We start from the raw sequence: 25,315 nt of genomic DNA, 5'->3' as shown, positions 1-25,315 counted from the left end.
AGTAGTAACATTTGTTACTGCATAATGGTCTTACACACAGCATTTTGTGCACCTGACAACCCTCATTTAACCCTCATTTTCCAAGGCCTCATTCTGGCCTTGGAAATCCTGTAATAGTTTTTTATAATGCTATTAATGTTGGAGTTGCTTTTTCCCCTCTAAACAGCCTTCAGTATTAGCATTGGCACTGACTGAATGCAGTACATTAGACAAGTTCAAATGCATTTCACCTTTGACCACAACTTTGGTTTAATTCCAGCTCTGAAGATGAGGGTACCACCAGAGGAACATACAACACCGGTCTGCACAACTCCAAAAGCTTGGAAGCCTTCAAATACTTGTTTTATTTCAGTGAAATGTTTTTTTCCACTCAACTTGGACTTCTGAATTTAAGGGATCCTGCCCCCTGTGTCTTAGATGACAGCAAGTAATAAGCTCTATGGCAACCTGGGGAGGAAGGAGCAGTGTTCTACAGCCATTCCCCTAGCACACTGCTAAGGTTATAAGCACTTTTCCTTCTGAACCCCTGTGGTGGAGCAGGTTTGCCACACAAATCCAAAATCGCCTTAAATAGGCATCTAAATTCAGAGAAGCAGAGTTATGTGGTAACTACCTGAAGCAGAGCAAAAAACTTGCTTGCTGCTGAAGTGAGAGATGATTTCCAAGCGTCTCATCAGCTCCTGGCTTTAAGGAGCCCATTCTTATTCTGCCTTTGGTGCCTTTTCAAGAGCCACAGGAAGCCTGTTGATGGAAATGCAGGCTTTGCTCATATAGCACTAGCAACAAATGACAGGTCCTAACTCATTCCCTGACTCTCTGATGCAGAAAGGCAGATTCAATATGAATTTCCCTGCAGCAACAGCATTGTTTCCTTTGGAGACAAAAAAACCCTCAGTGTACAAGACCCACCCTGCAGCTGCTTCCTCCTGCCTACCCCCTCCTTCCCATCCTAAAGCAAAGTGGCCTGTGGTGAAGGAGTATAAGCAAGGCCATTACCCTGTCAAGTCTTCCTCCATAACTGTTAAACTTCTTTAAATTTAAGGTGTTGGGGGCTACTAAAGTCTTTTCCAAACCTGTTGGCACAAAGCCCAGTGTCTCAAAACATGATCTAACAAAAGGAGAGCATGAAATGATGCTTCCCCCCGCTCATGCTGGAGCCTGGCCAGAAGGGAGGCCACCCCTGACTCCCAAGGTTCTTCAGCTTGGACAAGCTCACACAAATTAAAACACTACTTGGTAACAATCAGCTACATCTAAATTAAGAATGTGGGTATACAATTCGCCTTTGCTGTTCACACTTTTACACTAAAATGACCCAGCCTGCCTGCTCAGTCATAACTCTCCTCGCTGAAACAAGAAGGGAAGAAAAAACTTGTCAGTTCAGGGGTTTCACATTTTCATCTGCAGGTGGAAAAACCTGCAGCTGAATGCTGTTTCTGGGCATACACAAACATCACTTAGGTCATCAATTAGTGCAAAGTGCATGTACTGTACTGCACCAGAAGGGTTCAGGGGCAACAGAGGCCTAATGACAACACAACCATACACATAAAGCCCCAAAATACGGCTCTGAGTAGCATCCATGTTTGTAACAGGAGCAACAACAAGGAGCCACAGCAAGGCAGGAGTGCTGACAGACAGAGCAAAGGCTGAGGATGCACCTTCATCACTGCTCTAAAGAACATATACAGTGGTAAAATGGACCAGACATCCCACCCTGCCTCTGTGCACAAATGCCAAATCAAGTTCTAATCAGTGAGACACACACTCATTGCCGTTACTTTGTCTCTCCAAACATGAGTTATTGCTTAAGGCTTTGACCTATGACACCAAATTTCTGTACTGCAGAGATTTTCGTTCCAGTAATTGAGCCTGCCCCACAGAGTTTTCCTGTGCAAACAAAGTTGGAGCAGTAAAACTGAGAGCAGAGTTCCAGTGACTGATGCAGAACATTTGCAGGGAAACCCTTCTTTTACCATGCAAGGTTGCCAGGAACAGAAACGAAATTTAGTGTGTGATGACTGCTTTTGTACGAAAATCCAGGAAAACCTTTATGCTAAGGTACATCTTAATTTGGACACAAGAGATTCTGCCAAGCTCACATTTTAATTTCCGACTGACTTAGAAGTCCAAGATGCACTATGCTTTACATTTAAGCATAAATTTCAATAGTCAAAAGGGTTTCTTGTGGTTATAGCCTCTTGAAGTTAAACTGCTTGATTTCACCTCAAAATTAAGGTGAAAATGTTTCAGAGAAGCCTATAAAGTAAACTTGAAATAAAAAGTAAGCAAGACCCACTTTTGCATGCTCCTGAATTTCGTCTGACATACTTTACGTTAAGAAACCGTGCCAAAATCCTGTGAAGCGCTATTATTTACTCTCCTTCACAGCAGACTAGAAGGGTTTTGCCCAGAACCTTGCTTAGGTGCAACTGATTAAAATACAGTTCAAAAGAACCATGCCACCCAGCCAGATATAAAGATTTGTTATTCTAAGTGTTAGAAATAGACTGGGTTTGATGCCAGAAGTGAGTCTATCCAAGTTGTTATTTAATGAGTCTGTCTAAACTGAGATTTATCTCATATCTGCCCCTAAAGGCAGTAAGAGCTGCTTTTTTTTTTAATATTTACTTAACAATGTAATTAGTTACAACATGTTTTTGTTTCAATTATCAGTGACTAATGGGAGTATTTTGTGCATATGTGGTAACTGTCCCTCTTGAAACTACCAGAACCAATTGCACAGTACACTATATGCATTTTGTTGTATTAATTCTGTGCTTATATAATCAAGACAATGTTTTCTGCATCACAACCTTTCAAAAAAACCACTGGAGTATTTTTTATTTTTTAAAGAACCACCTTTCTGATTAGAAATAAAGCTCGGGGTGTGCCTTCTAATATAGAACAAGTTAAAAAAAAATCTCTCCTCCCACTGCAACACAACAGTCCTGTGAATATCCAAGAGCAACCCTCTCTTTTTCAGTAATTATTTGGTGCAATTATTTAATTACCTATCAGTGTTACTTTGTCCCTCTTGAGGTTTGTACTGATGTACTGGGGGAATTTAGACAGAACTACTCAGATGACTTCTGGTGATTAATGTGTTCCCTATTACAAGCAAAGCTATTAACAAAGGGCACAATGTTACTTCAATCCTATATATAAAATCAGTCTCACAATTACTACTATCTCCAAAGAAAAACAGGAACTTAAGGGCATGAGAGTTATTTAGACGCCGCAAAGTCACTGAAGAGAAAGCTTTCCAGACCCCAGCAACATTGACAAAGGACCTCTCAGGGAGCACGGAAAGAGTTAAGAGGCAGCTGCAGCACTCTAGAAGCTACATCTGCAAGGTACAGCAGAGACAGGGCAAGGCAAACAAACCAAACTGAAACCACTCTTCCGCGCCCAGCCTCTTCTTCCTGTGATGTCACGCTACAAATTGCCTGGGCGCTCTGCTCTGCTCTCCAGAAGGAGCTGGGCTGGTGAGAGCTGCCGAGGGCTGTGGGCTGCAGGAACAAACACGCTCTGGAATTCGGCTTCTGCCCTGGCAAGCAGCTCCCTTCTGCTTCTGCTTCCCGCCCCATGGGGCCAGCTGGCGAGCCGACAAACTTGTCGTACCGAAAGAAGGGAGAGGGGGAAACGCAAGCGCCGACACCTCGCAGCGTCCAGGAAATCGTTTCCTAAAGCTCACGCTCCCGGTAAATTCGGATGGACGAGGCTTCGCCGTGGCAATCTGCGGCCAAGAGTTAGGCAGAAAGCCCTACAATGGCTTCATTCAATCGAGGCGGGAAATGGAACTAAGCAAGCTTTGGGGTGACCTCATCTGCCACAAATGATGCATTTTCTGACTTTTGCAGACTGGCTATGTGATTACAAATAGCAGTCGGCAGAGAAGAGAGACTTCCTGGTGATTTCTGCTGGAGATGTACTCCCCTGCCACAGAGCTCACCTTCTTTCCCTGAAGCTCCACAGCACAACAAACTTGCCAAAGCACACCGTTCAAATACATCTGGCCTGCAGTTCTTCTGGAATTTCAAAAAAGTTGCGATAAAGATACCAGAGAAAACGCCAAATCCCAGGAATATTTAACATACCATTATAATGGTAAGCTCTAATTGTTCCACTGAGGACTCCTTTAAATATACTTTGTACGGGTGTATCTTTAGCATGGTGTTTGTTCTTGGCCTCATAGCAAACTGTGTAGCGATCTACATTTTCACTTGTACTTTAAAAGTGCGAAACGAGACTACAACTTACATGCTTAATTTAGCCATATCAGATCTGCTTTTCGTGTTTACATTACCCTTCAGGATTTATTACTTTGTAACCAGAAACTGGCCATTCGGAGACATTCTCTGCAAGATTTCTGTCACCCTCTTTTATACAAATATGTACGGGAGCATTTTGTTTCTGACTTGCATCAGCGTGGATCGCTTTTTAGCCATAGTACACCCCTTCCGATCCAAGACTCTCCGGACCAAAAGGAATGCAAAGATTGTCTGTGCTGCAGTGTGGGTAACCGTGCTAGCAGGCAGCACACCAGCAAGCTTTTTCCAGTCCACAAACCGCCGGAACAATACGGAGCAAAGGACGTGCTTTGAAAACTTTTCAGAGGACACGTGGAAAACCTACCTATCCCGGATTGTTATCTTCATTGAAACCGTCGGCTTTTTTATCCCGCTCATCCTGAACGTGACCTGCTCCACTATGGTCCTACGGACTTTGAATAAACCGCTTACATTAAGCCGGAATAAAGTAAGCAAGAAAAAGGTACTCAAAATGATTTTTGTCCATTTGGTGATATTCTGCTTTTGCTTTGTGCCTTATAACGTTACCTTAATACTTTACTCCCTCATGAGAACACAGACCTGGGTCAATTGCTCAGTGGTGACCGCAGTCAGGACTATGTACCCCATCACTCTGTGCATCGCTGTTTCAAACTGCTGTTTTGACCCCATAGTCTATTACTTCACATCAGATACCATTCAAAATTCCATAAAAAAGAACCGGTCCACCAGACCACGGGATGTCAGATTCTCTGAAAGGCCAGTTTCAGAAAGCTTCATTCAACACAGCCTTCAGACCATAAAAATGAAAATATTTGACAGTGACTCTACAATATAAACTATATTAAAAGACTATTGGGACTAAACTGGAATTAGAAGCCTGCACGTTTGTTCAGCTGTGGACATATATTCTCATACATAAATGCTGTGCTTCCTTCACATCTGAGAAGTTCATTACAAGGCTGTAAAAGTGTTAAGCATAATAGCACACAGAAAAAGTATTCTAAAAATCCATGTCAAAGGTCTGTTCTGACAGATTGTATGTTAGAAATGAACTTTTGGATTCAGAGGCTAACCAAAGTCCAAAGACCATTTGTCAAATCAAACACAAATGAAAAAGTAGGTTGTTTTTACTTCCTGAAGTTAAAACAGTTGCTCAATTTAATAATGGCACCAGTTTCCAAGTTACTGAGGATGGGGGTGAAGCTACCTGTTCTACACTGCCGGAAAATTGTCCCATATTGTCATACCACTTCAGCTACTGTGTCTCCTCCAGCTTCCTCTCGTCTCTCCTACTCCTCCCCTGCTGTCTTTTTCCCTGCACCTTCCTTCTTAGGGACCATTATGTTCACAGGAGGCTTCAATCAGTGGGTTACAAGAACTTTGTTTCTCCTAGGTTAACCTGATAAAAATACATGCTCTCTCCACAAGCCTGGCCCCCATAAAGCAATTAAGTCTCCCGGTAGTTTAGAGCATTTGGAAACATCTCAGACAAACTGGTTTTTCTTCTCACCTCTCTCTCAGAAGCCTGTGTGATTAAAACAAAGTAACTTGTGATGACTGAAGTTAATGCTTTTGGTACAGTACCACTTTAGTAACTCTTCTGGGAGTTCTTAAACTCAGCATGACTTTTGAGGAAAGTAACATCCTCTGAATAAGTTAATTTGATCTCAGTTTCTTAGAAAACCAAGACCTTTTCTAGCTGGAAATGAACATGTGCATCAAGTTGATTATTTCTTCCAGGAAACTACTTGGTGCCCCATAAAGAAATTCAAGATGCAGTAATTTTGGAGTGCAACTTCCTCTCAGTTTTTGCATCCTAGAAATAATTTTAATGTGAACATATAAAACTTCAAATGCTATTTTCTTTCAAACTTTAAGAAGTATAAAAATAAAGTACTTGGGGCTATGTGCTGGCAAAATTAATCAAGACACTTTGAAAAGTCAGCACCACGTAAAAGGAGGAATCTACATATATTACTGTTAAAAACAGGAATACATAGACAAAATTGCTTTAAAACATCCTGCTATATATGTTTCCCAGCTACTAGAACACTGTGTACATTTTCCTCAGAATTAATTTACCATCACTGTAAAATAAAATAAAATTTAAAAGGTAAAATAAGTGTTGCTTGTTCCTCCCCAAAAACAACAGAGTCAAGAATAAGAATTGAGTCTAAGTGAATTTGCATTTAAAATTTAGGGCATTCAGCTGCAACACACATACAGCACTGAGACATTTTTACACCAGGGCTGTATACACAGGAGTGAATCAATGTTTGAAAAAATGCATATTGAGCCATCAAACTATATGATACATTGTTATCAGGATGAATTTATTTCCCTATGCAAATATTTTTAATTGTTATAAAACAACCATACTTTGCCTCCTACTACTGGGAAACTGAGTTAGTCAATGACTGCTAGGAACTAGTGTTAATTGAATTTTAAATTTAACAGCATTTTCAATCTTTATCCTCATAAATTATGAAAGGAAACTTCAAGTAGTATGGGCTTAAGTTACAATGATAGCATAGATAAATGTCTGCATAACATCTGAAATAAGCAATTATCTTTGTTGGGAATGCCAAACTGTTCTGATTCATAGCCAACTTCAAAAAAAATACACAAAACCCTTGGCATGAATAGAAATTCTCTGTTTTTCATATGCCACTGACAAATCCAAAGTCCAAAACCAGATATGCATCTCTGATGTCCCAATGCCTCTCGGTCTCTCTTTCTCAGGGGTGTGTTTAATATTAGACTCCCTCCAAGAAACCCAAGACAAAAGCCCCTAATGTCAGTGCTGGGCTACATTTCCAGGGTACTACCCCCCTGAGCTTGTCAAGGCTGTTATTCAATTGAGTGACAATTTGTTCAGCAAAACCCCTCTGCCTTACAGCAGAGAGTCACCCCAGGACAGCACCCCAGAGCCTCACCCTGGTAAACAGAACCTACTCTTTCTGAGATTACAAAACTGCAGGGAAAAAATAAAAACCCATCACTGACTTATAAGCAGACCAAGCAGACAAAGCCACATATATGAGTATTTCCCTTTAAACTAAGCTTTCCTTGGTGTACTACCTCAAGTAGCCTGGAGAAGCACAGACAGTAACTCTCTGCTTTGCACTCACTCTCCAGGGCAGCAGCTTCTGTTTTTCAAAAGAGCACAGAACAACACACTAGAATAGCTTTCTCATCAGTTAATAGCTCAGTGTCCAGAAGCTATTTGAGGAAACTTTTTATTGTTAAACATTTTCACTCTTCCACAGAGGGGAAAAAAAGCCCAAAACAAACAACCCACAACAAATACCCTAATGAAAAACCCAACACAGTCAAAAAGCATCATGTTTAATGCTGAGAATCAGACCATTACTTGAAAAAATCCTGATCTGACCGATTCAGAAGAGGGGAGTAAAACTGTACCTCCCACAACAAGCTGATATAAAGACAGTGTACCAGCTATTCAGGACTGGATGGGGTTTTCTCTGCCTTTTCTGGTTCTGTGACAAGGTTATCCTGGAGAGCTGTGGATGGAGCAATGCTTTCACTGGTACATTCCTCAACAGATGCACTCCCTCTCTCTGATCTTGACTTTGATACCAACTCTTCTGTCTCTCTGGTAAGGTCTTATGACAAAATTTAAATGTAAAATCTAGATGAGAAGTTACATTCCTAAATCATGCCAAGACATTTCAAATAAAATAAAAAAAGCTTACATTATCAGAGTTCCTGAGGATCTGAATGTGTTGCAACCAGGACTTCCTAAAAGTGTATTATTTTTACTCATATGCCTAGCCAGGGAGAGATAGGAGTTCAGTTTTAGGATCAAAACTTTTAAAATTGTTCTTCGTAGTGTGGTTTCTTCATCTACAGAGTGCAGAAAATGCACACTTCCCATATAAATAAAAGTAGGGCAAATTTAACTGATTCCAAGCATGTTTCTGATCTAAAGGCAGGTAGATATTGATAATTACTTAGTTAACCAGCAGTTTTAAAAGACAAGGAAAAGAAATTCACTATAAACACCTTAGACTTACCTCACCATATCATTACTTAAAAATCAAAAGATGTCCTATTTTATACTTTCTGTATTCAGCTTGAAGTTTTAATTCTGGCTTTCTCAAGAATAGAATGCCAGGCAATTTTTTTTTTCACCTTGGTATACAAGTACTTCATATTTGAAGAAATACCAATACCAAGTCAAATAAGTCTTTATATTTTTCATCTAAAAGTGTGTAAAAAAAACCGTATAGAAAATACTTCAGGCAGGTAAGGAATCCTTAACTGAAATCAATCTCCAAGTTTTTGTTTCTTAAGGAAGTAATCTCAGTCACAGAAATACAAAAATTGAAAAAGAGCTCTTGAGACCAGGTAAAAGATAAGAATAGCTGTACTGATCAGACCCCAAACACGCAGCTAATCTACAATCCTGACTCCAACGGCAGACAAGGCTGGATGCCTGGCGAACAAGATAACAGAAAGAGAAGCACACAGGGCTTTCTCAAGTGCTGTCTCACTTAATCAGTCATATCTCAGGATTTCTGGGTTAGATGTATTTGTGTGTTCAGCACAAATTTTTCTTCTGCGAGCTTGTTCTGTTTTACTGTGTGTAAGTTTTTAATGTTCACGGCAGTAAAAAGTTTGCACTGTGTGTGTGCATAGAGGGAGCAAAACTAAGAAACCCAAACAGCCTTTTGTTTCAAATCCACTAGTTTCATTAGTGCCCCTCTCATTTCTTTGGAAAGGGGCAGGAAGCGCTAGACTGTCATTCAGTCTTTCCATAGCACTCCTGATCAGACAGTCTTCCATCATCTCTTGCAAATGAGAGAGGGATTTTCACTTGTAATTTCAAGCACCATCATAACCAAAGATGAGATTTCTAGAATTACACGAAGAACTCAGCTAAAATTAGAGAACCAAGTGAGGTTCACTTTGAGACTGGTAATTTTGAAAATCCCACCTGAGCACAGTATCCTCTAGCCTTATTTATTCTTTCAAGCTATTTTCTAAGAGTTTTATCAATGAAAAACAATTTGTTCATACTTTTCCAGCAGTAAATATAATATTACAAGGTTCTTGTATCTAGACAGAGCTGTGAATCCTGACAAGTTCCCTTTTTTGCTAGGCTATTATCATTTAGACCTCAGGGTTTCTGGCATTTGAGCACCACTGACAAAATGAAAGAAGATACATTTCAAAAGCTAAGGCAAAATGTAAATCAGAATGATTCTAAATCTAGAAGACAGAAATGCTTGGGCTGCATTTGTTATCCAATTACCAGAATATTGAAAACATTGTATAAAGACAACTATCACTGCATTAGCACATTTACAGAACATGCTCAATAAGGCTCATTTAAGATGAGCCAAATTCAGAAAACCAAGCTTGCACAATCTAATACTTCTGCAAGAAGCAGGATGGAGAAGTTTTGCTTTGACAATTCTGGTTTGATACTGAAGCCTTTCATATTTATCACCTCACCCCCATACAGCTCCTGTCATACAGCTGCTTATAAAGAAGTCCATACTCTTCCCATAAGAAAACTGAACTTACCACAAAATTAAAACGAACAAAAACAACCCTTCACACATTTTCTGGTCTTCTATAAAACCAACCACATTGTTGGAAAATTAAAAATTCCAGGGCTGAGAATTTAGATTTTGAATAATACTTTTTTTCTACTTAAGAAGCAGTAGGCTGCCCACTCTACTTCTATCAGAACTAAAAGTTATCCAGCAATATAAGGGGTAAATTTTCTGTAGTTTAAACCTGAGAATCAAACCACAAGCAATGACAAAGGAAGGCCTCTAAAAATAAGTGCTAACGCTTTAATGAGATAAAATTAATATTTTTGCACACACATAGCTTTAATATTTCCCCTAACTCTATCTTTTTTAAACAGTCAGTTCCTGCCTTAAAGAAGAAAATTCTTAAATGACAATACTAGCAACAGGAAGCACCCAAAGTTAACGCAACCATCTTGGGAGTAATATTAAGTCTACCTCATATGAAAACAACTGTGGCTAGGTTAGCCCTGCTTTTCAGATGAATTCTACAAATACTGCTGCTTTATGAAAGGAAGTCAATTGGAAAAGTTTATTAAGTACATAGCAAAACATGGACAAAAATGAGAATACCAAAGGTGAAGCAAGTATCAAAATATCTACCTTTTCAGCCTAACAAAAAGTATGTTTCATTAATGAAATCAAATCCGAAAACTGCTGGTGTACTTAAGTTATTTCACACCTCTTACATGTGATAGAAAGTTTACCACATATACTACTGCATGTTACTGTATTTCACACACTCCTCTGCATAGCAAATGCAAAATAAATAAAAAAACCATTACAGACTGCTGTCCAGATATGATCTGAGAGTTCCTCCCAGCTGCTGGAAGGTGCAAGAGGCACACAGTGTGCCAAGCACAGGCTCTGGTGTGGGCAGGGTGACTCCCAAAGGGAAAGCACAGGGAGCTGGCAGTCCAGGGATGTACCCGAGCCGAGTTCAGAGCAGGCAGAGTCTACCTAGGTGAGCCTCCAGCCTCTGCTCAGGGGCTCAGGAGAACACCAGGGATGCAGCTGCACAGGCTCCACACTCAGCTGAGCCACGGGCACTTACCAGCCTGCACCTACCCCATTCTGACAGGCAAACCCAACCCAAAGGAAAAGCTTCCACCAAACCTAGAGGGATTACCTTTCTGGGGGATGGTGAACACTGTGCCTGCTCAACAGCTGTGAACAGGGGCATCCACATCCCCCACAATGTGGGGTTTTTATTACTGGAAAGTTACTGTAAGATAGTGATACAAACACGAAACTGAAATACTATATATTTACACAGTATAAAGCAGGCACAAAAGCACTTATTTGGCTACAGAAAAGCAACCCCAACCAATTCATGTTTTTATGAATGCAATAACAAAGTGCAGCAAGAAAAGAAACACGAACACCTTCCAATCTATCATTTGACACAATACTAGTGTCACCTTAAGAGCTTCAAAACTGAGCACACAGCTGGAAAAAAAACCCCAAACCTACACATCAGAATGTTTGTTTGGCATCTACTTTGCTTCTTCACATAAACTAATTTTATCTTCCGTAAAAAAGTTATCAAGAGAGTGAGTCAAATGACACAGCAATAAGGAAAGAAAGAGTAATAAAAGGTTGTGACAATTATTCAGGAGTTTGGGTCAGATAAAATAAACCAGACCAAAACAAAAACAAAACCAACCAATCAACAATAGCAACACAACCCAAAATGAAGCTTCATTCTCTTCATTTTAGCACTTTCACTACAGAGATTTATAAAACTACAAAGTTGGAGAGCATAGTCCCACCCAAGGAAGGAGCAACAGGGGTATAGCCACAGAACTTAACCCAAACTTTATTTACTTTTGTATTTAAGGAGACAGTCACATCAAATTTGCCACAATTCAGCAAGATTTTACAGAACTGAAGAACTGTCAAGCTACCTCCTTGAATTCTAATGCAGTTTTCTCTCATGGGCAACCTTTAAACCTTCCTACAAAGAATTTACAATGCAGATATAGCAGTGTTGCAGGATGAAAAGCTGAAGTTCAAGCTACCTAGAAACATAGTAGACTAAAATCAAATTCCTACAGCTGCAATATGACTACCAAAACATGGAACAGTATTAAAAAAACTAAAGTAAAAAATTTTTAAAACCCCATCAACTTGAAAAGCAAGGATTCCTAGAAAACTATTTCACTGTTCCTTGTTACATATAATCAAGCAACCTTAGAGAAAAACAGACTAAAGAAAAGTCTATCATGTTAATGCAAACTTATTTCTGTGACTAAGTCTGTGCTTGGTACTGGTGTACAGACAAGAAAGATATCTTTATGATGCACCAACAGAGCTGGCAGCTCCACTGAGCACAGCCTATCAATCCCACCTCCCTGTCAGGGCTGTAAATCTGTTAATCTATAACCAGAGAGATCCTGACACAGCCTGGGTACATGACCTCCAGGTGAAAACACAACAGCGACTACAGGCAAGCTACACAGCACAAGCAGCCACCTAAAGCAAACCTAGGCATAATTACACAACCACCTCTTGCTAATCTCCCTTTCATGCATTAAGGAAGGGGGAAAAGTATGAAAAGTAGAATTAATCATATGATTTGCTCCTACTAACCTTAACAGAAAAAACACTATAGCTTAGTTTTGTCATTGAGACAGATGACAGTGGAAAGTGAATAATCCCACTGTAAAATACCTATTTAAAATAAATAGAATGAACTGCTTCCTGGAAGTACAGCTCTGTCTCAAGTACAGTGGATACCTAAATATCTAAGTTATAGAAGCAGGATTTATATCCCCCTAATTAGAGAAACTCTATACCTTAAAGCAGTAGATACAGTAGGAAAAAAGCCTTGACATTTTTTATCAAGAATGGCATCTAAATGTCACAGAATGAAAATTCTGCATAGTTGCCATGTCTTAGGTAATCCCTTTGGTCGTGTTTGTACTTGAAGCAAGAGCATCTTAAGGGTTGGGCTGACTTGGTACACCTGCAACAGATAAAGCTGTTAACACTGCTAACATAACCAAAATCCTCCAGTCCTACTGAGTGCTTTATACACGTTGTGAGTGTCTACCAAGAAGTGAACACACTGCAAACACAGACAAAAGCAGGAAACACAGGACCTCAGCTTTAAATGTTCTTTCTGGCTTCTCTTCCAGCACCCTAGAGGATTTGCTTAAATGGTAACACCCAAGCATGAATAACAGCTTGAGTCATCTTCACGATAAACAGGAGTGGCAAAGAAGATTTTCAAAGTGATGGGAGAGACAGTGAAGACTATAATTTGCTATTCTTCCTGGTTTTTCAATTTGCCTTCAGCTGTTAAGGCAGATAAAAGTTTCAACCCTCAAAAAGCACAGCATGGTTTTCATTAAAGGAAACTCTTCAGGAGTACTAGAAAGGCATGAATTAAACACTCTTACATATTTTATTTAAGCATTTATTAAAGACTGTGTGTATATATAGCCAAAATATAAAAGCATATAAACATAAATGTATTCATATTCATGTTTTAAAATATTTATATTTAAATTAATATTTAAAATATTTATATTTATATTCAAAATACCACTATGTGGTATTTTCACAAATACCCAAAAAGCAATCATTTTACAGACTCCTAAAAATGTGCCCTGTATGATAAAGGCAAAAATCACAGAAGGTTTTCCAGCCACAGCTGTGACAACTAAAATGTCATAACCTTAAAAAAATTTGAAGCACATGCAGCAGAATCAGTATGACCCTTTAGCACTATCACGCCAAGGAGCAGTGGTGGTCGTGACCTCTCTCATCCCTCATGCTCCTGGAACACACTCATGATGCAAGCAGAAATATATTTAGTATGTACAGACAGAAAACCTCAGATATGTTCTCAGTTCCTTTCTGAAGGAAGGTTAAAGCTGCCTACTCCTAATGTAATTTTGGCAGAAGGAGCGTGGTGAGCACATGACAAGCCATCCTTTGGTGACCCTTAGCATGTTTTGTCCCCTGCAAGAAAAATCCTAGAAAATTCCATGTTACAAATCACTGCCCATTGCAACTTCCAAGTTGAGATATGAGGTGCCTAAAATCCAGAAACCCACAAGACATGAGTGATGTCTGCATGAGCAATTTGATGCCTGCAGTTCCTGAGGAGCCTGTCTTTACACCATGAAGCTCCCACTGTTAGATTGCATCCTGCCAGTGAGCATGCTTGCAGATGTTGTCATTCTGGACATGCTCAGCGCCTTTCTAGTGCCTAAGGCTGCCCCCTCATTCACAAATTAAGTATCCCTGTATCTGAGGAAAGGCAAAATTTAGCAGGCATGAAAGGAGTATTCCTGACATAGACTAGCTCTCCCAAGAGAAGCCAGCTGCTGCGCAGAAACGTGCACAAGTCCCGCAGCCCAGAGGGAAGACAGCGCAGGAACGCGTGACTCATTTGCCAGCACTGGAGTCACTCGTGGTTGAACCCACAACTACATCTGGGGTTGGTAACACAGCAAGCCACAGCCTGTCCTGAAGCCTCAAGGGCAAGTGGCAAAGCACAGCTTGCACCCACATAACTCCATTGCTAATCCATAGCAGCAGCTGAAAACAGTCCCTGAGCTGCATCATGCCCCAAATCTTGCCTAGGCATTGTCCAGAGGAGAGCTGACAAATGCCAGAACAGGCCAGGGAACACGTTACCAAGGAAACACCCCTGATGGCTGTGGGGCAAAACTTAAGCCTGAACTACTGTCCCTTTGGGGCCAGTAGTACAAACTCAGCCCCAAATACCCAGCCCTAGCTGCCTTACTTAGCTGCTTATCAAAAAGATTTTAGATTTTTTAATGCAACAGTAAACCTAACCAATAACCTAATGTATCAAATGTTAACAGTGTAACCATTCCTACTTCCTCCTGATTTAAAAGGAACCACTTAAGATGCCAAAACCAATGAGGATTTTAAACTGCATGCAGACACCTACATTCAGAGGAGCTGTAGAACTTTGGACACACCTAACAGAAATCCCTACTGAGAAGGATACAAACCACAAGAAAATATATTAACTCCCCTTTCTAGGTACTCAGTTCCTCCTTACAAGGAGCACAGAAACCTAATTTGAAATTGTACATCCAAGGAAACAGGCACTAAGCACTTGAGAACAGTGAGGTCCACAATAACTGTGTCCTTGTACAAAGACCAGGAGGCTGCACAGCTAAGCCTGTACTATTCCAAAGTACTAAGGAGCACTTGCTGACCTGTAACTGCTCACAGCTTTACCCTGACCTGGATTTGTCAAATGTTTTTTACACAAATCTTAAACATATTATTTAATATTTTTTTCCTTAATGCATGATCAAAGGAGGTCTGCTGTTATTCCAGCTCAGCGAGTTTGTCATATTAATGCAATAATATATTCTTTGGGAATACACTGTTTTGAGCACGAAGGCACTGCTGCCACAGTGAGCTGCATAATTTAAAACCAACAGAAGACTTTGGTGTGGGATGAGGTATTTAAGTATAAACACTGACTACACAGTTAGTTTACAAATACTTACTGCAAACATCGAGTTATGTTAAATCAATGCTGTGTGATAAAACAATACTGTAGATTTCACTGCAAATGTTGAATTGACAATAGAAACCACAGAAAAGAAGAAGCTAAAAAAGGAGAAACATTATGGAGCACAGTTTAGGCAATGCTACATGAAAGAAGTTATAAATAAAGCAAAGCACACTTGTCTACTTCTACTCATATTTTAACCATTAGAAGTAACTTCATGAAGCCATCTTTATCTTGCATCAGTCACTAAAACTCCAAAACATACTACAACTCCAAATCACAAAATATATCAAAATACTGGTGTTCTTCCCTCCTTAGAAAAATAAAAACACTAATTAGGACAGCATGTATTAAAGAGCAATACAGCCAAAGAAGGCTACAGTGATGACAGCTGCAGTGCAATGCACTGCTTCAGTTTCACATCTGTTCAGTGTTCACACAAAAACAAACATGCAAACCACAGCTGAAGTTACTGGACCAAAGCAGGCTGTGAATGAATTCCCTTTAGCCTGCCACAATGAACCTTCACATTCTGTTCTGAGCTGCTGGATGGCTGCAGGTGGTGATGCAGCTGACCCTTATCCCTGTTAACAGCAAGAGCTACCACATAACCTTTTAAAACTCCAGTCCTAAGAGAAATACCCCTTGGAATACTCCTAGTTCTCAAATGGATGAGAACAGAACACTATGGTCTGTAGAGGTTACCAGGAAAGTGTGGAGTGCTTCTGTCTCTAACTTGCTTTACCTTCAGACAAGGCTGCAGTTGGCCTGCCGACTGCAGTGCAGAAGAACAAGACCCTTTCACTACCCCAACACTGTGCATGGGAAAGGGCATTTGCAAGGAGCATTTTCTCAAAGCAGCAGCATGGAAAACATAGCACCTTGCTTGTACCTCCCCATTCAGAGCTTGTGAGCAGAATGGAAGCTGAGAGGCAGAGCATTGTTTTTCAGATGCAACAAAGATACTCCACAGGCATTTACTTCCTTGAATGGCACAGCAAAACAAAAAACACCCCACAGGTATTTCACTCAAAATAGATTGGAAACTGACAGACTTTGTGTTTGATTTACTTGCCTGAAAACCTGTTCTTTCTTGCTTATTCCTAACAAAGTGCAGCGAACACCAACAATACTGCAGTCAAAGATGTGACATGGCAGTTGACAGGGCATTCTCTAAGGGAAATTCAGATATTCTGGAATTTGTTCACATAACCTTCATTTGAGATATTCAAAACAATTACTTTTTTTGGGTGGCCACAAGGGAGGTCAAATTGACAGAATTATGGAAAAGGCGGTGCTGGCAGGTAACAAGCTATCCCTTACATAGGAAACAGATTTTAACTATGGAAGGGTTTAAATCATATTTCTGTAAGTATGATAAAAATGAAGCAAAGGGTATTCAGCATCTTTGAGTCTAAAGTAATTTCAGTTCCCTTTAAAGTTACAAGATCAAAATGGTGCTCAAAATACTGAAAGTGAACACAGATTCAAAGTACAAAAAGAATACTGTACAGTGTATTTCTATTTTGCAAATAAAAATTATGCAGCATTATTAACATATTCTAGTATGATCTCCACATAATCTTAATCTGGAAGCATCATAACCTCACTGGTAAATATTTGAGTAGTTAAATGGGACTTCTCCTTTCAGGATTTGATAAGGATTTAAGAAAAAGGAAGTATTTTTCACATGATTTAGTCAGTATGTAGTTGCCCCTTTTTAAAATCAAGAATTATTGAGAAGAACCTTCAACTGGTTTCCACCCTTTATTTTGTCTAGTTATGCTTTTTTGCTGTTGTTGTTGAAAGAAAGGATGGCCTAGAAAGGTTTCATTTCCTTCCTAAAGCACAGATGACTAAATCAGCTAGCTATGCAAAAGTAATAAACATATCCTCAATGAGTAGCTAAGGAGTAATATATTATCTTTAGAAAACAGTAAAAAACATTTTACATTCACTTCATGCAGCTTCCCAAGTCATGTAAAGGTCAGATGCATCTGAGACCTTTTTCAAAGAAATTATACAAGGCATTTTTCCTCACAAAAGCTCCATGACAAGTAAAACTGCAATAAATTCAAGCTATTTGGTATTAAATTGCTCAATCCTTTTAAATCTCTCATTGAAGTCCTGCTTTTTAAAGCAGTCAGGAGAATGAGCAAAGACTGAAGCAGACAAGCCTTGCAATGAAACGCACTACCTGGGAGGGTGAAGGACACCAGAACTCAATAGAAATACACAGCAAGTAAGTGGGGAAATCAAAGTTGCATAAAGAAAATATTTGTAAATACATGTTTTTCAGAAGTTTATATTCTTATTTACTAGGCCAGAAAAAAACAAAAATAAAAACCAAAAACAAACAAACAAAAACCCCAAACCAACCAAAAAAAAAAAACCCAACAAAAAACCCAAAAAACATTCTCTAACCATATGAGGACACTTGAACTTTCTCAAGATTCCATCTTTCTTGGACTGTTTACAATTAACCCAAAGAAACCACTTATGGTCAGACATTCTTTAGGAGTAAGAAGAAGGCATCTGGCTTTTCTCTAATCCTTTATCAAGTGTTTGGAGGTTCAGAGGTATTTACTGGTATGAACTACACTTCTCTAATTGCCTGCCCGTTCTTGAGGGAATTGCTAATTAAGCAGACACTTGCAAACCTTGCACACCACTGCATGGAGGCAATACCCAGATAAGGAACTGCAGAAGAATGCAGTAAACCATTCTTTTGTTCACCAGCTAAGCCTTTCTGGGATACCTCAACAGCCTCCTGAGTCAGCCGTGTAAGTATTTTCTCCTGTTTCTAATAAATCAAACTTTGCAGGCAAAACCAGCCAACATTCAGATATGAGGAAGGGGTAGATTTTCTACGCAAGAAGACTCATCGCTTTACATTTCTGTGTGGGCTTCAGGTCCTTTGCTACAGTGACCCAAAGACGCAGCAAGACATATTGGTACAGATAATGTTTTACCACTCCTCCTCCTCCTCCTCCTCTCCTAAGCACTCTGCCATTTACAGCTCACAGTCCCTTCCTCCCCTTGTGGGAAGCCAGAGGAGGCAATGGAGGCCAGCACAGAATCTTGGAGTTCCTGTCCTGGCTGCCACAGCTGCCCTCAGCTTTTAAGGGAAACCTGCTGTGCCCTCTGGTGCCTCCAGCAGTAGGAGACATTCACTGTCTGGAGCCTGGGGAGACCCAGACCAGGTGATATGGAGGTCAGTGAGGCACCTGGATACATGCCATGAACATTTCTTTTCATCCCCTCCACTGGGCTCCACTGCACATCCTTCTCTGGCACTAGCTGATCTTTGTAGGCCCCTTCCAATGGAACTATTCCATGCTACGAACACTCAAATCAGCCACCCCAAAATAGTGCCAAACATGTCCCTCTAGAAACTCAAGAAGACAGAGTCAAAACATTAAAATACACTCAAGCAGAGCACTCAAGAAAACTGGAATAATCCTGTGCTTCTTGATGACATTATCATTTGTTTCATAAAAGCCCGTAATTTTTGAAAACACAACTCTCTGGATTTTCCAGTCTGAAAGTCCAGGTCTCAATTAAATTATCCTGCATTCCTTGTTTGAGTTGTTGGGTAGAAACTGGTGGATGTGGTATACTGATCAGTAAGCTGGCTTCAAGCCTGGTTTGTAGAAGGTAGCAGGAGCCACTTCTAGCTTGTAGAGAGTCAAAGCTAGGTATCTATACCTCTGTCTTTTGTTCTCTTAAGGTTACAATTCACAAACACCTTTCACATGCTTGTAAGTTTCCTAAAATAGTGTCTGCCTATTAAAATACCCCTTCCTCTCCAAAACTAAAAGATATGAGATCAGTTCTAAAATGGTTGGTTTATGTCTCTCCAGTCAAAATTACCAGCCTCTATAGTCTCCTGCTTTGTGGCATACATAGCCTGTTTCTGGTTTATAAGTAACAAACAATGAAAAGAAACAAATGTTTGATTTACTGAAATACAGCCTAAGAAAAAAACAACCCAACCTTCCAGCATTTTATTTGAATGGCATCCAAAAATACCAAAGTGACTGAAATGCAAAGGACAGTGAAAAACAATATTTTAAGTACTATTAGCAAACATATCAGATGCCCAGAACTAAGGCCCTATTGCCAAGTAGGAATAGCAACTGGATAAAAATTAACTTTCAAATAAAAGCATAGAATTTATTGCTGACTTTGGTACCAAAACACAGTTAAGGGTATTACCCTTATGATTTGTGCCAGACTAGTAAAATGATGCTGGCTTACAATCATGTAAATCAGCAGACCTATGCCGACTTCTTCCTCTGATATGCTTCCTTTTTCTAAAACCAGAAGACATGCCAAAACTAATCCTGTTTTACTCTTTTAATTTATTTTCCCAGAACCAAATCTCAGCAAGACCACAACTTATTCTATAGAGCAGGGTGTGACTTCTTTTTTTCTAGGCAAGCACATTATACAAGGACAAATTCTACTCTGAAGTGTTACTTACAGATTGCCAAGCGAGAGACTCCATAATTCGATGTTCACAGTGCTCTAGATGCTTTATCATTTCTCGTGTCAGGCTGGGTTCTGCTCTGATAAAGCTTTCGATCACCTTGTAGAAGTCAAAAGCTTTTAAATCAAATACATTGAGAATCCAAGGGAAAGACAAGTCTGTTTCAGCACTGGTACTGTCACTTTGTGAAGCATTTCCTGAAGGGAAAACAGACTAAAATTATCACAAATACTACATTCTTTCACTTTTGATGTTTTTTTCTTTTTTGTATTTATTTAAATCACTGTTAGCTCACAGCTTTCAGTGAGTTGCTTTTTGTGTTTTGGGCAGTTTTTCTGCTATTTACTCTATTTTATGTATTAGAATAGATGGTAATAATTATCAATAAGTAACAATGCTATTAAGGACTTTAGATTTAACTTACTGCCATATGTAGCCATGACAACCTCAACAGCACAGGCCAGAAGAGATGTGTGGAAGATGTTATCATTCAGAAGTTTGCTGAAGAGAAAGTAAGTTATTAGTACTTGTCGCAAGATTTAAAATAGCAGACTTCAGTAACAAGTTAGGGGCAAGTACCTGAAATTCTGCACTGAGAGGCGCTCTTCCTCCTGAAATAAATAAATCAGACCACAGTTGTGAATATTCTTAGGATTTCTAGAGGTACTGCCAGTACTAAGATTGCAGTACTAAACTTACCGACTTCAGCATGGACTCCATTACTCTGTAATAGAGACGCACTCCAAGCTTGTACCTCTGTTAGAATGAGAAATTCAGGAATATTACAAGAAGTTTTGACAAAATACAACAGGCAGACTCATGTGTTTTAACAATCCAGAACATTCCAGTGTTTGACAGAGCCACTATAGACAAGTCACTGTCCCCATTTCCACTGGTCAATAGCACTGGAGAGGCCTCAAAGGGCTCCTAAGGTGTGTGACTACCCCAACCACATGAAGATTTAACCAAGTGTAACAACAGTAATTGTGTTCACATTGATTCACAGCTAACAGGATAAAAAGCAGGGCTGACAGACAGGAAGGAGACTGTTGAGTGCAAACTTGGTTGGATTTATTTTTCAAAATCCTTGTTGAAAGTACAGCTGCTCTCCTGACTTTGAAAGGAAGTGAGTCACCTTTGGCAGTTTTAGGCCAAGTTAGCCTAATAAATGCAAATATATGTTTCACTTAATGTATTTTGCCCAAAAAAGGTTTCCATTCTTCAATAAAGTATTTCCAACATATTTCCATATTTTAAACCACAACACCACCCAATTCCTATTGCTTCTTACATGGTAAGAAGAATTTCTTAAGTGCTATCTTTACAGTGCTCCTCAATTTGAAAAGCATACTGTTACCTTCTACCTTTACTGATCTACACTGAATAAGGACAGTCAGTCCACTAAGTCAGGTCTCACACCAGCTAATGCTAACAGAGCTCAAGTGAGTGATATTCAACCCAAATACTTACCTGTGAGCCAATTTCAGCCCATCCCTGTCCAACTGCTTCAGCAAATTTCTTTTGGAAGATGTGGTCAAAACTTTCCACTCTTTTCAAGATACTATCCTTAGGATTCACTGTGCAATTCTAAAAAAGTACAGGAAGCAAATTAGGAGAAGAAAAGGCAAAGAAAAGACATTTTACTTCAAAAACATTTCAATCATTTAAATGATTAAAAGTCCTGCTTCCCTTTGTAAAACCTCTCAATAAGGTCATCAGCATAAAAAAAAATGGAGTATTTAAAAGTGTGCTGTACATCCTTTTCTCTTTTTTCTTTCCCTTTTATACCCCCTTTCTTTTCCTTTTGTACCCCCTTTCTTTTCCATTCAATACATACATAAAAGAATTTTAATATGTAGCTCAGTAACTAAAGTATTTAAGCACTTAAAAGGTTCCAGTACACAACAGTTAGAAAGAAGTGCTTTCTAAAATGAGTGATTACATTTAAACCAACCCTACAAAAAAGTACTTTTTCAAAAACATGTGCATCAGATCTACAGGTGTATATTTTGCTTGAGTGGTAATTCTAAGAATCCTACACAAATCTTTGTAGTCACTTACATTGAAGTACACAATGAGAGTATCTGATGGTTTATCAGTTGCTGAGTTTAAAATCATAATCAATTGCTGAATGTTATTCATTGCCGCTCTGGAAAAACAAAATAAAATGCATATTAAGCATTAAGGTTTGTTTCACAGTTTCCAGAAACTGAAGAGCAAATCAACACAAAAAAATTATGAATTCAGTTCTCACTCCAGTTATCAAACAAACTGTTTGATAAAATCTATTGCGCTGTGGTAACTACTAGGAATTCTAACAATGCAATTTACCTAATTATTTACACATGTATTGCGATAATTTTAATAACCAAAAGAATGGCTTAACACCTAGGAAATAGTTTGATTCTTCTATGGTATTGTTACTTCCTGAATTTTTCATTGTGGTTTTTTGTTTTAAGTTGAATTCTGTATGTTTGTCTGTTTCAAATTTTTGTATCATTTAACCTCAATTTAGCTCACATCACCAGTCAAATAAGCACAAACTCAACAAGAATGTGCTCAATCATTGCAACTATAGCAGTAAGATGCATTTTTCTTTAATCTACTTTCTACAAAGTATTGGTAAAAATCACTTCTGCCTCAACTCTCCTAATGGTAAGGAGAAGCATAAGGATACTGGAAAAACATTAAATGAAAACATAACAACCCATTCTCATTATGCTTGTAATTAATACTTACACCCTTTTTATATACTAATTTCTACATAAATGACCAGATACAAATCCACTAATAAAAATTATTAGATTCTCTCCAGTTTCAAGGGAGCTTTAAAGCAGATTCTATGAATCTAGGTTCAGAAATACGACACTATAAGGTTATCCAAAGGAATAAGCATAGTGCTTTCAGCATATACTACACAGGGTTCAGTTTAATCGGGGAGAGACAGTGATACACCGTCCACTCTAAGCTGGTGATCAAACCTCTGCTGCCATCTACTGACACTTCCGTGGCTTCACAAAAAGCAGTTACTAGAGCCCAAAATCAGTGCTGGTGAATAGGCCTTCACATGAATTGCCTTAAACAGAATCAGTTTTGGAAAAATCAGAGCAAAGCCCAAGTGTGGATGGAGAGAATCTAAATATCACTAGACTTTCTCTCAAGATCCAAGTTGGTTTAGCACATTTCAAATTTTTAGCAATGCAGAAACTTTGTACTTCTGTACTTTCTTTAATGTCAAGAACTTTAAGGAAGCATCTTACTTAAATCTTACTTAACCCACTGTTAGAGGGCTTTATATCTACTATAAATAATAAGTATCAGTGATCAGAACTACAGTATAGTTTATGGAAAAAAAACAGCAAAACAAGGCCAGAGTTCCTTAAAAATGAAAAAAAGACTACTGTAAAGTTGACTATTTCTAGCTACAATATTGAACAAAAGAACACATTCAAGACAAAAACTTATACCGAACAGGAGTCTGTGGAAGTATAATATTGATTTCCTCATCTGGATTGTTCTTCAGTGGTGTCCTCTCCAGCTGTGAGCTACAGAAATGGAAAACAAACTTATGAAAGACTAATACAATTCAAAAGACAACATTTTCTATGAAGACTTATTAACCTGAAGAGAAAAATGCGTAACACAGTTTTAGAAGATCTAGATGTCCAATAACTCCAGTTGTTTAAATTCCCAAGTAGATCTGCCTTGAGCAAGATGTTGGACTAGACAGCCTCTGAAGTTTCCTCCCAAGCTTTTTTCTTTTCTAGAATTCTATTTACAAAAAGTTTAATTTTTATGCAGAGATAGTATTAGTTGAATTTTAATCCCGTTTTAAATTGGTGTATTTTCATGGCACAGATAAATTCAAACTCATGTGGTAAGCTCACATTAAATTAGAGAGATGTTGAATTGTCAGAAATCACATGCATATAAGTGTAGGACTGAGAAAAAGAAAAAAAATCAAACAATCATAGAATGGTTTGGGTTGGAAGGGACCTTTGAAGGCCATCTAGTCCCATCCACCTTCAAGGACCAGGGACATCTTCAACTAAATGCGGGTCCTCAGAGCCCTGTCCAACCTAACCTTGAATGCTTCCAGGGATGGGGCATCCACCACCCAAACCATTCGGTGCCAGCTGGCTCAGAGCCACCTCTGACACATCTAATCTGACACACCACCTCTGGCACATCTAATCAGCTAGCATGACATGCCTCCTCCTCGTGATTCCTCAGCTTCGCCTGGATGACAGGGCCTTGCACAGAGTAAGAGTTTGAGCAGAGTTTCTAAATCATTTTAGTCAGCCACAGTCATATGTTCCCCAATTATTGAAGTCACAATATAAAGCAAGGCTGGTGATGGCGGAAATACCTTAGCCAAAGTACAAAGCTAGCAGGTCAACAGGATAGAGTGATCTCCATTTATAACACAAGGGGGCAGAGAGCAACACAAGATTGCATTCTCTACTGTGGAATGAAAGCAGTAAACGGAAATATTACCACGCTATGACATCAGGCTGCAGAGTCTCGTCGTGATTCAGAAATAGTCTCGCATCTATATCTTTGTTTTTGAGATAGAGCTCGTCATACTGTTTCAAGATAACTTCAACCTCAAAAAGACATTGAAAAAAACCCGAATTTATTTTACAGGAACAAGTTTGACAATCTACTGAATAACGTAAGTTATTCCTACTTCATTTTTACAATGCTGAAATGCTAAAAGAATGACCTTGGAGCTCACAAAGTTACTTCTTATACAACAGCTGAAACATACCTGGAGGAAAATTACTGTTTATAAGAGAAAACAATCCAAGATCATAAGATTTTTTTGATGAAATGCAGGTCTTGACACTGTAAAAATACCTGAAACTCAAACTAACATTTCCACATTTTTAAATCTTTCCTTCCAGAGAAAGGGGTGTCTCCAAGAGCAGGAAATGTAAAATGCATGTTTTCAGAACAGCTGTTGGGCAATTGGCTCAGTCCCTGTCTTTGCTGTTTTGGACAACAAGGTCTAAACTAAAACCTTCTTTATCTCAGTAGGAGTTTCCTCGTTTTATATTAATATATTTGCCCTGGAGTAGTTCTCAAGAGATACAGCTACTGCTACAGAAAAAGACTTGTTATTGCATAGCCACACTGTAGCTTCTTCAGTAACTGTTCAAAGTTTCTTAATTGACTGAATCCCAGATTGATATCATTTCACTTTGCATGGAAAAGTTTATTGGATTTTTTTTTTAATTATTTATTTTTATTTTTACTTTGAGTGACTAACATTAACTGCAAGTCTGCAAATGTTTTTATCTGGCCCTCTGAATCTGCTGCTCTGCTCATACAGAAGTAGGCAGCCACCTCAATTATCTGCTCCCCAAGCCCTTAAACTTTTTAAATGATGCAGTGCTCTGGCAAATTCCTGCTAGAAAAACAGGCAACAATACATATGAACCCAAATTAGTCC

General features: G+C 39.0%; 2 protein-coding genes across 2 annotated transcripts in view; one reads left to right on the top strand and one right to left on the bottom strand.

The window, feature by feature from the left end:
* Nucleotides 1-25,315, bottom strand: part of RB1 (RB transcriptional corepressor 1) — a 71,408-nt gene that overhangs the window by 24,555 nt on the left and 21,538 nt on the right. The window contains exons 10-17 of the mRNA XM_005516359.3: nucleotides 24,358-24,467; nucleotides 23,328-23,405; nucleotides 21,922-22,009; nucleotides 21,331-21,447; nucleotides 20,560-20,616; nucleotides 20,440-20,471; nucleotides 20,285-20,361; nucleotides 19,855-20,057 (exon numbers count right to left, since the gene is read on the bottom strand). Coding sequence (XP_005516416.2) covers nucleotides 19,855-20,057; nucleotides 20,285-20,361; nucleotides 20,440-20,471; nucleotides 20,560-20,616; nucleotides 21,331-21,447; nucleotides 21,922-22,009; nucleotides 23,328-23,405; nucleotides 24,358-24,467 — 762 coding nt within the window. The remainder of the gene's footprint in view (nucleotides 1-19,854; nucleotides 20,058-20,284; nucleotides 20,362-20,439; nucleotides 20,472-20,559; nucleotides 20,617-21,330; nucleotides 21,448-21,921; nucleotides 22,010-23,327; nucleotides 23,406-24,357; nucleotides 24,468-25,315) is intronic.
* LPAR6 (lysophosphatidic acid receptor 6) lies at nucleotides 3,489-6,395 on the top strand. Its single transcript, XM_014249725.2, has 2 exons — nucleotides 3,489-3,704; nucleotides 3,864-6,395. Exon 2 carries the CDS (start codon nucleotides 4,108-4,110, stop codon nucleotides 5,128-5,130), a length of 1,023 nt encoding a protein of 340 aa, XP_014105200.2. The 5' UTR covers nucleotides 3,489-3,704; nucleotides 3,864-4,107; the 3' UTR covers nucleotides 5,131-6,395.

This window comes from Pseudopodoces humilis, chromosome 2, assembly GCF_049639895.1.
Source record: "Pseudopodoces humilis isolate 2021_Gansu_Grassland_sample_001 chromosome 2, ASM4963989v1, whole genome shotgun sequence".
Lineage (NCBI taxonomy): Eukaryota > Metazoa > Chordata > Aves > Passeriformes > Paridae > Pseudopodoces > Pseudopodoces humilis.
This window is presented reverse-complemented; position numbering and strand designations above follow the sequence as displayed.